Source organism: Neopelma chrysocephalum, unplaced genomic scaffold, assembly GCF_003984885.1.
Source record: "Neopelma chrysocephalum unplaced genomic scaffold, ASM398488v2 Primary Assembly neopelma1_61b, whole genome shotgun sequence".
Lineage (NCBI taxonomy): Eukaryota > Metazoa > Chordata > Aves > Passeriformes > Pipridae > Neopelma > Neopelma chrysocephalum.
The window spans coordinates 7,139,055-7,153,216 of NW_020897717.1; the positions used below are offsets into that span (position 1 = coordinate 7,139,055).

The 14,162-nt window shown below is 37.3% G+C and overlaps 1 protein-coding gene across 4 annotated transcripts in view; it reads right to left on the reverse strand.

Annotated features, from left to right (window-relative positions):
• MTA3 (metastasis associated 1 family member 3) overlaps positions 1-14,162 on the reverse strand; it is a 136,401-nt gene that overhangs the window by 11,425 nt on the left and 110,814 nt on the right. For 2 of the 4 annotated variants that reach the window (XM_027681854.1, XM_027681856.1), the window contains exon 18: positions 9,832-9,986. In XM_027681854.1, the coding sequence (XP_027537655.1) occupies positions 9,832-9,986 (155 nt within the window). Of the gene's footprint in view, positions 1-5,192; positions 5,363-9,831; positions 9,987-14,162 lie in introns of those variants that run through there. The other 2 variants (XM_027681857.1, XM_027681853.1) reach the window with 2 other exon arrangements.

A 14,162-nucleotide genomic window follows, 5' to 3' on the forward strand; every position in this document is an offset into this window, starting at 1 on the left:
AGCTTATAATATTATCTCAGGCTAATAAAGATGAATATTATGCTTTCTTTTTATCAATTATGCATTTACTTTTCCTGGAATAACATATGTACAAATAGAGTATATTTGGAGAAGCTTCTTGGCATTCTGGTTACTTGCTCTTAAGCAAGAGCCAAAAAATAAAAATTATTCAGTCTTACCAGAACCAGTTGGAGAGCAAAAGTTCCCTCACAAGACCATCCCCTGGGGCTCTGCTCCACACCATCAACCTCTTGCATAATTAGCACTTCTCTGTGCACAGAAGCTCCAACGCAGGATACCAATCTGTACTGTGGCATTGATAGAGGTAAGCTTTGCCACAGAACAATTTGATGTTAATTTCTAAGGTCATTTTCATGTCAAAGACTGGATTTTTTTTTTTTTTTTAATATTCATGTTACTGAAGGTCTATTTGAGTTCATTTTCTGGCACTCATCCTGCTCTGCACCGTTATGGTCAGCACTTTTCATGTCAGTATCTCACACTGCCTGCTGGACTGCTTAATTAAAAACTGCACAGCATCCTAAAGAGTAGGTTATTGAATATTATTGAAGCTTAATGACAAAAAGGTGGAGCAACCCAGAGGTTAAATTACTTGCCTGGTGTCTTATATCAAGCAACAGAGGAATTTTAAAGTTTGGATCTGTGCTTTCTCAACTAGAATAACACTTCTATTGTATTTTGTCAGGTATCTGTTTTAGCTTCTATCCATAGCACAAGTTATGAAAACAGCCAGTCAGGTCTCCTTAGATGTTTGACAAGAGCAGTTAGCTGTCTTTATGATTGACTTTCACAGTCACAGTCATTATGTTCTCTTTGGTATTTTATATTTAAAATGTCCATGTAGTTACTTATGCAAACTTTTTCACAAAAAGAGACCAACTGATACTTGTTTTTCTACAGCCTTACTTACATTTATGCCAGAGAGTCATGAGTTTTAAAAAAAAATACAACACCAAACAAACTATCAGGGAAAATGTTAAGAATAAATGATTGAATACATACACTGAAATATGGACTAGGTCAGAATGAAATCTTCTATCTGTAATTTGAAATGAAGACTCCAATAGGGGACAACTTATAAATTAAATTTAGTGGGTAGTTCTGTGTGAATTTAAAGACTGTGAGGATCACTGACACAGTATTTTTGAACATATTCACCATAGTACAGTTTTATCATCTTTTCTGCTATTTAACTTTATCAACCATGTGTTCACCACAGGACTCACCTAGTTTCTCTGTCTCTATGCACATTATTGGTGTATATTTCTCTGCCTTTCAGTGAAGTAACTCTTTAACTTGTGTCCAGCTTCTACTAGTATTGCTCACATAGCGCAGAAATTGTAAAGAGCAAAAAAATATCCCTGAAGACTGATATTGTGCAGTCTTTGAGGATTACAATCCTCAATAGCTAAGATTCAATATGATTGATAAACCTCTGTGGTTACAGGCATAGAAATGGTGAGAACAGACTGATTTTAGCCCTAAACTAGTGTTACTCTAGCCTTGCTATAGGTAACAAATGTATAATTAATCTTCGCTTTATCTTTTCTTTGATACTTAAAGATGCAGATGGCTACATTGGTCAGAAAAGTTTGCATTTTTTATTGTTATTTTGTATGTTTTCCAAGGCTTTGAAAGAGAAATGGGCTTCCCATACAAGGATGATTCTTTATAGCAAAATTTCTTCTTGTTCAAAATCAAATTGGTTTTAACTCCCACAATAAAAGACGGTCAAATATTACAAGATGACACATTCCCATGGGGATGTGGATTTAGGGAAAAGCTAAGCAGCAAGCTAACAAAAAGCTAAGCCCTAAGACTTTCAGTTAAAACATCCGGTAAAGAGGATTGGGTTCAGCTACATCAAATCCTTTGTGCAAACACAAAAGACAGCTTCTGGAGGAAAACCTTTCAATATGGGCAACCATATCACAGGAAACTCAAAATTTGTCAAGAACCAAAAAAAACAAACAGGTTAAAAAATTGCATGGCATCCCAATTTAACATCTGACTTATAAGATGTATTACAGACTATGTGATGTACTCAAGCTGATGGACGTTGCTCAGTGGGAGTCAGTAATGGATTTAAGAGCTTTGCTGAATTGGGTCTGGAAGGTCTAACAAAGCAAACAAGGTTTATGGAAAAGTCAAGTGCTTATACAGGAGCTTCTCCGCCAACATCTGTGTTTCAGACAATTCTTAATGCACTTATTATCAACCCTGTATTTCATTTGGGTTTTTTTCCCCTCACAAGTTTCCCAAGACAATAAAATGTGGCTCATTTCAGAAACTATATTTCCCTTCCCAAATATAAAATTTTCTGGCAGTTACCATCTGAATGTGAAAGGACTTTTGCCAAAGGCAATGGAGAAGATCGCAAGTGCTTGAGTAACACCTCTAAATGTGCCAGTGCTTTTTAGCTGAGTCATGTGAATTAACCACATTCAAGCTCCTACCTCACGCAACTGCAAAGTATACTTTGGTATCTAAGCCACCCTAGAGAGGCAGCATATTTGAATTTCTGCTCACAACAGGGTAGCATCAGACAAGATTGTTTTACAAGAGCCAACAGTGTGACTTTTCAGGCAGAAGTAACTAGGTCATTTACAACCATCTGTTCCCAACCTCAGCCTCCCTGCAGTCATCACTGAAGCAGTGCGCTAATTAATTTTCACCTGCTAATCAGCAGAGACAGCTCTGAAACTAACAAATCATCCAGTTTTAGTCAACAGTTTCTGGACTATTGTGGGTGGTATTTCAGTGAGACTTTATTACCAGTAAAAATAAAGAGTTTTCTCTGAAAGAAGATCCCCATATAAGGCTTCTGACCTGCTCCGTGTACAACAGCCCTGTGAAAGAGTGAAGAACACTTCATCTAAATCTCCAGGCAAAGAACTGAAAGTACACTGTTAATTGCCCCCAGATCTTCAAAGTATTGAGGCACCTTCTTAATTTTGATATGAGGAGTTAGGTATATAAATGCTTGGATTTACAGACTTAAAAAACCCGCTTGAGGTCTCCTGGGAAGTCTGTGAGGGAGCAGGAAATGGAATTATGTTTTCCCAAGTCATAGGCAAGCACTTCAACCATGGCAAAATCCTTCCTCTACCTTGTAGTTTTAAATATGACAAGTAGCTTACTACAATGTAACTGAAATCAATTTTAAACTGTGAGAGGATTAATACATAACTCCAAAACAGAATGATTGTATTTTATTTGTTCTGAAGACAGATAAAGCAAAACTCATAACACTATATGCTCTTCAAACCTACCAGTTCCGTCTAATGGCACATCTTATAATGAGCTCTGAGATTTTTTTTTATATACATGTTTTCCCTGTAAATAGCTATGATTCCTTAAGTTAAAAAAATATTCACATTCTTCAAATGAGTTGATTTTAGTTCCATGGAATGATCCTGTTTTTAAAAACAAACATTTTCATTACCACAATAGTGTTACTTTGATTTAGTAGGTACTATAAAAGGCCCAAGAGGACAAACTCATGTAGGGAAATAGTGAAAGAAAATGTCTGCAATACCCCTGAAAACTGCTCAATGAGAAATGGCAAGAGATTATGATCTAGTGTCTACCCTGCTGCTTGCGATTCTGTATCAAAGTACCTCAGGTAGGGCTCAGAAAAGTATGATTTATATGTTGTGAACAGTGCGCAGCATTCATGAATAGTTCACACTAAATAAGGTCAAAATAACAGTTCCCAGAAACTATTATTCTCTCTCATGAGTATATAACGACTTTGAACAGGAGCTAGCCAAGTAGGACATCTCCTGAACTGTAGCAAGGACAGTTCCTCTCCAAATTCCCCATATGCAGTATTGTCACAGTGACTGGAGATAGTTGTCAGTTCACCTGTGCTCAGTTGTGGCCAATCAATAAGATATTTGCAATCCTATCAGCAGGAATTAGACAAAATTCTAAGGGATATGTTCTGTAATCCCTGCTTTTCAAGATGTATGACAACTATATAACAAAGAGAAGTAAAGGAACCAGAAAATTATATCTTTGGAGGCTGATTTTTTTTTGTTAGAGAGCTGGTGCATCACATTCTCAGGCTTGCAGCTGACGCTCCAAGAGTGCAGCCAGGCATCTTCTTGCAGGCAGTCACAGGACTGGGGTCTAATGGCCACAGTGCCATGCAGGTAAGAAACAAAAATGCACTATGCCCTGGATCCAAGTATGGTGTAGTTAAAAAACAGAATCCTAATTCAAATCAAAGTGCCTCATCTTTATGAAAAGCAGAGGTCAGCCCTGTGTGTATATTAGAAATACTTTTTTTGATGCACAATTTTTTTTTGCACATCTGGGGACAACTGGAAAAGAAAGAGTAAACATACCCATGGACATTTCTGTGATAGAAATTGCACATGTGAAGAGGAAGAAGGAGAAGAGCAGTTAGCACTGGAACTCTGACTCGGATATAGACCTGCACTCCTGCACTGTGTATCAGACCCCAAGTACTGAAGACTTACTCCAGTTTTCCCTTTTCTCCAAGCAGTGTGCTACAAGTGGTAACTCAAACACTGTGCATGACCTTGTCTAAGCATTGATTAAAACACACGTGGGAGGCAGAAGGGAAAGATCATTGATCATTCACAACTCTTAATTTTGCCTTGGGTTCACCAAAGTTGTTTTCAGTTTGCTTTTAAAGGTACAGGTTAGGGTCTACACTGATAAAGCTACACTGCGGAGAGTGATGGCAGTATGAGCAGGAGCATGGAGGGCTGTGAGCACTAGCATGGCTGTCCCCCACTTCTGTAAGAGAACCAGACCACTGACAGCATGACAAGACAACATTTTGCAGAAGCTGGTCGTCAGCCTCACATTCTCCTCTTTCTGAACATGCAACTTTGGTTTTTAAGCTTCTTTGTGTGTGCTATGAGACATGCATAAATAAAAATGAGTGGTATCAGGTAATTATCACAGCAATTGTGATATCCTTATGTACTATCTCAACAAATCAAGGGAAGCTTTTCCTTTTGGAGACAGAACATGAAGTGAGGAATATGAAAATTGCCTATATAATGCTGCCATAGGGATGCCTCTCAAATAATTTTATCAGCAAAAAAGGAAGCCATGTCTGCTGGTAACAGCTAAAGATCATGTTCTAATTTTAGCAGTTGCAGTTAACTCATTCCCAATGGAGTTGCACTTACCGTGAGAAGATTTCTAACTGCTTCAGCACTGAAAGGAAACAAGCATCGAGTCATTCAACTGCAGATCTATATGCAAATATGCTTTTTGGCCCATGAAGGGAAAGCATATAGAATCTGCTGCTGTAATGCATTCAGCCAAACATTTCCACACATTTCTTATAATGCAAATGCTGAAAAAAAAAAATAATTCATTTACCAACCAGTGTTTCAGCTGTCCCTACACAAGTATGATCTAGCATGCACATGCGCTCTGTTACAGACAGAGCATGCATATAGGGACTGTACGCACACTGCATGCCTAGAATCGGTAGGAAAAGTTTTAATCAATAGATACATTCACCTAGACAGCCAACAGTTCAACAGTTATATTATTAATTTTACTCATAGATTATGGCTATGTCTTATATAATGCAAGCGATATTAAGCCGATATATTACATTTTTATTAAACTTCTGAAGACCATAATATGAACTTAATTTTTTTTCAATTATTATTTAGCTCCCAGAACAGTGATTCTGCATAAAGAATTTAACTCCACAGAATATGGTAATTTCCTGCATTAACCTCTAGCCAGGCCTACAATAGAATCCACATCACAGCTAGTCACCCATTTAGTAGAATGTCCTGAATAAAATTCTTTTATAGTTATGAGACTTTTGGTTAATCCTAGAGCATGCACTTAGTGCTAGGACAATCCTAGCAACTAATGTCTAAGTATACTAAAATGAAATAAGGAGACTGTCTTGGTGAGCAGTGATAAACCTGAGGCTCTTTAAAGACTAATTTTTCAATTAATTTTGTAAACAGATTTACACTTAAGTTTAAGATCTTGAGCAAGTTATTTCACAGTTTGAAATGAGAATTTCTTTTTCATTCAAATATAGTACAAGTAAAGAAAAAACACAAAAATGCTACATCCAGCAAAGATCAACATAAAATTATGATGTAATGTCAAAAGGTAAGAGTTCTAGAACTGTCACCTTAGTTTTCTGCCTAGATTAATCCCTGCTGTGAGCCTGTGACTGAACAGAGGCGTGGAAATCCCATGTGAGCTGGATGCACAAAGGCGTCAGGAAGGTTTTTGAATGGAGAGTGCAGCTTGTCACTAGAGATGAAATAGGAAAACTGGGGACCTCTGTAATTATTGGCAAAATTCACTGAGTATGCTGACAGGTATTCAGGAAGGGGATCAGCACATACAAATAGAAAAAGTCATAAGGATGATTCCTTCATGCCACTAACACGTAGGCAGATGGAAAAACTCTGTCTATTCCCCAGACTAGCCTTGGACTGTAATAACTGGGGCTAGGCACTGTGCTAATGTGCACACTGCCTGGCTTTGCAGAGGCAACTGGGCTGAGAAAGAGGGAAATACAAATGGGAATTATTCTGCCATTTTTCCCCAGATGTGCAGATACCAATAAACAACAGGGGAGGAAACTGCATTCGAAGAGCTAAAATTTAAAAAAAAAAAAAAAGCTGAAATGTGGATGCACATTACAACTAATATAAAATACATTCCTGTTCTACTCTGAAGGTCAGATTAGCACTTAAAAATATGTTGAACTTCAGATGTAAACTCCACTCTTTGTATTTCAATGATACATATGCTCATACTAAATTTTAAGTGTACCTACAGGCACTGTTGAACTGTGGCCTGAGTGCAGAGTGAAGGTCACTGCCCTAAAATTGTAGGGTAACTCCAAGGGTTACCTTGGAAAGTTTACAAGATATATAATTTCCATAATTATTTTCACTGCTCTGAATATTTAGCTCCCTACTCATCCCATTGCTACAAATATCTTGAATCTGTGAGCAACTAGATACATGAGTTAACTTTATAGAAATAAGATTGCTGCTTAAATTCAGAGAGGAAAAGAGTGATAATTTCTTTAAAAATATCTTCTAAAATGGATCTTCAGTCATAAATACATATATTTATCTAATCTATTGATGAATAATAATGTTTAGAATGCTCATGTCCATCTTTGGTTTGATTAACTTGAAATAGACTGGTACCTCATTTAGTTTAGGAGCAATAATATTATTCTTTTTTCCCTCAAATAATATCAACAGTCTGTTGCAAACTAAAAATTATACTGAAAAATATTTTCCCTTTTGCAGGCTTCAATTATACTAAAAAATATTTTTTCCTCTTGCTATAATTAGCACGTGTCTCTCTTATATTTATTTTTAATGAACAAATTCACATGATAAAACAGACTGGGCACAAAACAAGTGTCCTAAAGAATGAGTTGTTACCTTAAATGGGGTGATTATGTCTGAGCTGAGTGTTCAGAACATGTTCAGAACCTAATGGCTGCAACCTGGCAACAGATTTTTATTTTTTACTTTTTTTTCTTTCTATGTCAGAAGTGGGTAAATTGTGTGCTGCTTTTTCAAACATCTCCTTCTAGATGTCTCTTCCCTTTGCAATTATATTGCATTCAACCCATCATGGAGGTGCTGAGCTAAGTGATCTATTAGAGGACAGGTTGGCTGTCAGGGACTAGTGTATTCCTCCACCTTCCTCCAAAGAGCAGAGCATTCAGTTGTCATCTTGGACATTAGTACATTCCTAGCAGCTGAACCAGGCAGTGCTTTCCACTTGGAGCTTTAAAGGCTGGAGACAATTGTGAGCCCAAACAAGAAGAAGCTTCATCCTCTCTTTTAAATAATCTTGGAGTAAAGGTGAAAGGAACAAAAGGAAAAACTTAGAAAGAAGAAAACACACCTGAGGTAGGGAAGGAATCAAGGGGGATGGATGGGGACAGGAAAAGAAAAAAGAAAAGGAAAAGCCCTGTGAGAGAGAAGGAACATCTCATGTAAAACTGAGTTTCAAAGGATAAGAATTTGCTGTCTCCCATCAGTTCTAGTGTTGAAGGTTTATGTGAGAGAGGCACTAACACTTCTTGGTGCGTTGTTTTCACAGCAGGAAGGTGGCATCATATGTACTGGCATCAAACTATGAGGTCAGCTCCTGTCAGATCAGAAACAGGTGTACTGGGAGGGCACAACCCATGACAGTCCCTGAGCATTCCCTGCTGTGTTGCTCCAGCACCTGCCAGAGTGATGCAGCAGCACAAGTTCAGGCACCTCCTTGTTTGAGGAGTATCAGTGAGGTCTAACTGTCCTATGTTCCCCATACCAGGAGATTTCAAATGTTACTCTTCAAACTTTTCATTATTTGGAGAAGAGCCACAGATGCAGAGCCCTGAGGACTAAGTCCCTTGTTTACACACAGTGGTAGTTCTGCCTTGCTCCCTGGCCTGGGTATGGTATCTGCAGCCAGGGAGGGGGACTTCCTGGGATGAGAACAAGCAGAGCTATCATGGATGAGTGATTTGCAAAGGCAGGTCTCATCTCACCATAGCTTGACTACCTTGAATTTAAACATCTAGTTTAGGTAAGTTGTTTGGGCTGCCTCCAAGATCACTGGGGAGTCACTGTCACTGTAAGACTCATCTCACCCTTTCGCAGGCACTTCACTATAATAATTGGGAAAAAATTAAATTGAAAATTCTAAAACTTCAAAAGGTTACCAGTCTCAGGATATAACCACTATGGATTAGTCTGACACTACTAAGCTCTTTGCATCAAACAACTCTCAAAGTAGTGAATACCATCAATCTGGCTTGGAATCAGAAGTCTAAGAGTTCATCAGCCTCCTACCACTCTCTCTGAATTGTTACATTCCTCATATTAAAGCAAAATGAAGTGACATATTTAATTGATCTTGAAAGAACCATCAAATTGTCATGTGCTAGTATGTTAACTTTCCTAGATGAATCTATCATTAATAAGACTAAACATGTATGTTTTCCTTTGTTAGCTCTATATCTGCGTATGTTCTTTCTCTTCCCTCTTTTATTATTTACATTTTCCTTCAACTATCAGCTTTTCTAGGCTTGTGAAATAATCATAAAAGTGAGAAGCAGTCTGATGTTACTCCCTGCAATAATCCCCTTGCTTAAGCAAGATATTAAAGGTTTTTAAATAACGGGCCCAGCAAATACAGCTTACAAAAACAGACTACAACTTCTTATCTTAGTCTGAATTAAATTAGGGAATGGCCAGAACTTAACAGGGAAAGAAAAATAAAGAGGAACCTCCAGAAAACTAGTGATTCTTCTGTGATATCAAGCTCTACTGGGAAAAGCATAAGCTCATTAAATTCTACCAATTAATCTGTAAATGAAAAGCTGAAGAAGATTATCATCTTAGTTGTTTTTAAAGGAAATCAATTTCTAGTCTGGAAAAGATGCTGTTGGCTGTATATTTCTCCGCTATGTGTTATTTTTCAAGTTCTGAAAATTTTTGAGTATAACCTACACTGCAGATGCATTTACATTTTATTGAACGATCGGAGGTGTCTTAAACCTCACTGTATATGAACTACAATTAATGATAATTAAAAGGTTCTAATCTTTGCCACAGAGAAATAGCTCTAAGTCTTATTAACAAAATACTGATAATATTAGTAAATAGAAGATGCTAAGTTTGGCATAAGCTTTGACACAACACTGCTCTTTGCTGTAACACAACCTCAAAAATGATGTCAAAAACTGTATTCAAATAGGGGATCAGTAACACATATGCTGTGAAGCCTCATTCCCTGCTAAGATTTCATTTTTCTTACCTGGTCTCTTCTGTAGCTATAAAGAAACCATCTTCTGAAGCATCAAGCCAATTTTGCCTCTGTCTTTTGATCACTGGAATGGTACTTGTCTTAATGGCACTTGCACTGGCTTGCAAGGCCTTACCATTGGTCATATGGATATGGGGAGCAGCATGCTGAAATCATAATAAAAGGGAAAGGTATTTGCTTGAGAATAAGCTTAATTCTATTAACTAATTCTGCAGTAAAGGGTAGCCTACACACATCTCAAAAACAAGCTCATCTTCCCCAACCAGTACCTCAGGGTCAGATAACAAACAACAGACATCAACGTATTTTATGCACAGGTTTTAACGATCTTTAAAAAGTAAATTAACTAACTCTAATGCCATTTTATACAAAGAGATATTGAGACATGAATCAATGCTATGAACTGAGCAGTTCAGATTTTAGGAGAGAATTAATATTTTCAGAGCAAAAAATTAGCATCCCAAGCAATAAGATACAAGACTTACTTTTTCATCCAAGTATGGCATTGAACTAATTTCAAAAAATCCATACTTCTCACTTCACAGATCCTTACTCTGCCTGTCTTTCTTTTTAAATGAAAGTCCCTAAATAAGATAAGTGCTTTGGACCTGCTGCTAATCTAAACAGAAGCAGAAAAGCAGAGGTTTATACCACCATGCCACTGCCATGGTTTTTAGGTTTAATCACCAGTCGCTACTAATAGAGCTACTGCAATACATCTGCATTCATTTTATAACAGATAACAATAAAAATGCATTAATTTTCTATTAAACCTTTACCTGGAGTAATTGTGCAACAAGAGCAAGTACTCAGATCTAACAAGAGAATCTGCTTTCTGATACACGAGGAGAGCTAATGTTTTGGATGAATATACCATTAATACAGCACAACAAATACATTAATCTTGGAAATCTAAATCGTGTTTACCACATAATTGACTACCAACAGGAATAACTAACTTTGATTAAAACATATATGATAGAAGACATTATACAAAGGTGAAAATTTGCATACTTTATCTTGCTTATATTCAACATCATGGTCTCTTAGGAAGAAGTACTATTTTCTTGGTGAAATAATACCAGTATTCCACATCACTGATAGCATTTTTGCAATATTCCTACAATGCACACAGTGCTGCACATTCATGGGAGTACCCTCTAATTAGGGAACCACTAGCACAGCCACTGAGTAAGGAAGGGGCTGCTTGCACCCACAAAGACCAGCAGAAGAGAACACAAAACTGATCCCTGAAATCATGTCATAAAAACATAACAGTCAAAAAAAGAAAAACAAGGGCCTTATTTCTTCTGAACAATTCTTACACTCATATGCAATGCATTATATTCACATTATGACACAAATTTCACCGCACTGTGATCCACATCATTTGCTCCCTTCAGTAGGACAAATTTCATGTATTCAACAAAAAATTCCAGTGCTCATTATGCTACCGCAAGTTCATTATGTACAGCAAGTTCATTATACTACAGCAAGAGCCGTTTCCTTTGTGATTCCTTTAATCTGATGCAATAAAACCAAACAAGAAGAAGAGAAATGACATCGAATTTGAGTGAGTCACATATAAATCTTTCTTAGAGCTACACTATTTTCCTTTGTCTTAGAAACAAACAAGGGTTATGGCGAATTTAGTTGTTCTTGCACATAGGGTTATAAATCTATCTTTGTAGTCCCTCTAAATATTTACTTATTTTTTTCTGTTTTTTCATTCAGAGTCTAAAATGCAGTTTGACTTTCACATTTTTTTTGCATTGACTTTGGTGGGGATGAAGAACTAAAGGGCACGCTACTAGAAGTAATTCCGCTGTTATTTAGAATAAATTCAGGATAAAATATATAGGTGGGATGAAACTGGAAATTCATGTTGATCTCTTAGTGTACAAAGTGGGTAATGCTCAAAAAAAAGAGTAAGAATTCATGCATGGAAAACACTGCCATACATAAGATTTCCCACTAAATATTTATATCTGACAATTGCTAATGACATATATTACAGAGGAACATTCAAGGGCTCAAATGGTATTTTTGTTTGTTGTGCTTCCCCAGTCAGAAATGGGTTTAAGTTATCAATGGGTTTAAATTCATATCTTTTCTCAGACTCCTTCCTAATACGTCACTGAATGTTTCCTTTACTAAAGACAAGACATGCAGTCAAAAAACATCCAGGAAATGTACAAGGTATAAAAAGTGTATTTCCTATGGCACAAATTCTGAAGAACAGTGAAGCCTGATGGAAAAAGGATACGGTTTTTCATAATACTTTTTGCTCTGGCAGAGACAGATGTTGTTACTGGTTCTGAACTTCTGGTTTTTCTCCTTTTATAAGCCTCTAACTCTCATTCCAGGCAAGGGATAGCATTAGAGAAAATTATGCAAGAGTTACAATATAATCTCATTTCTGTTGCAGTAAATTGGTTAGAATTTTCTCTTTTATTTCCTTTCTCCCCTGGCCCTTTCAAGCTTTGAAAAAATTAATTACATTTCATGTAAGGATAAGAGAAAATAAGATTGTTGTTCTCCGGTTGGTGTTAGGGAGCACATAATCTTTAATTTCAAGTTAATCAAAACAATTGAAGTTCTTGACCAGGCAATCAGTTAATTAGTTCCTCTCAAAAAGTACATTCACCAGTATAAAAATAAACATTCAATGCCACTGTCATACGAATACCAACACCAAGATCAAAATGAACTTTCATACAAAGTACTCATTAAATGCTTTTTTTTATTATTATTATGATGATGATTTCAAATTTTCTCCCTCTAGAACACAGTTACGCTAGAAAGATTATGAAAGCCTCAGGCACATCACCTGTGCTACCACAGAAGCCCTACTCATTCAAAACCCTGCATGCAGAAAGCTTCAGTAATTTCATTGTAACTCCACCGTGTGCAATCAGCCACTGGTGGTTTGATTTTGACTGCAAACATCAAGTACATCACTAACAAGCTGTGCTGTGAGTTTGCAACACAGGCACTGGTATTAAGGGTCCACATACCGAGGCACATCACAGAGCAGCACCAGAGCAGCAGGAGCTTTACCCAGAGTTTGCGAGCTGCATGTTGGACAAATCTTCCACCCTGCAGGGTGACTCCCTTCTCCCAAGTTCTTCTTCATCTCAATCTGGATATGTTCATTGAGATCTCTTGTACCTTCAGGACAAAATTGTCCCATGCTCAAAAGACATCATGAGAAAAACCTAACTTTGAGCGCACTTGAAAGAAAAACTTCGCAAGACAAAGGGAGGTCTGATTCAGGAAAATTGCATCCAGAAAAGAACACAAATACTTGAGTCAGCACAGGATTATCTCTGGGAAGAGTTTCATCTGCCAAATAGAGGGTCTCCATGCTGCAGACTGAACGCATCCTCAGAGATCAAAGGCAATCTTTTCAAGGTTTTCAGCAAGGAGGAGTTTAAGACTGTTATACAGCTTCACCTGTCCCCTGCCAAAATATTTTTCTGCTGCTTGCAAATGCTGCTCATCAAAACTCACCTGGTAGGGGCACGGATTTCCCATCTGCATACAGATTCATTCCACAGTGGGCAACTGAGACATCTCCAGTGTTCAAGGAAGGCAATAGATCCTTTCATGAAGAAGCTACATAACAATGTCTCTCTCCCTGTCAAATCTTCCGGAAGCAGCAGCACAGAGTTACTAATTCAATCAGTTGCTTAGCTGTAAATCCAGGTTTTTCAATACAAGGTGCAATAGGCATAAGGCTTTTCTGTGTCAGGGCAACCAAGGAATTGGCTGTATAGAATCACTATACACGTGATATGAGATGTAGTGGCAGCTACAAACCCAACAAAGTTTGGACATCATTCCAAAGACATCTACAAAGATACTCCACAAACACCTTATACGAAAGCAGAATTATCTGACAGCATTTTTATTAAGGAGGGTAAATCTCCTGTCCTCACTAGCTCCCAGAGGAATTTCAAGCACAAGGATATTAAGACACATATTTGTAAGTCAAGAGAGGAATCTTGTACAAATTCAGAAATGGGACTCAGATCCCAAGTCACAGTCGAGGTTCCTGTCAATAGGTTTCTCAACTTGTACTGGTATATAAGTGGCTGAGCATTTATTCATTGAGAGCCACTAAAGATTCTGAAAAGACACCCAGCTCTGCAAAAACAGCCAGCTTTGATATAAATACATAAGACCAACAGTCATTCAAAGCATAAAAATTAACAGTGAATGTTTATGCTGTGGCTAAATGAATGTTTAACGGGAGCACCATAAATTCCTATGTGGACTTGATTTTATGATTTCTTATGTTTTTCCCCATTGTTTCAAAA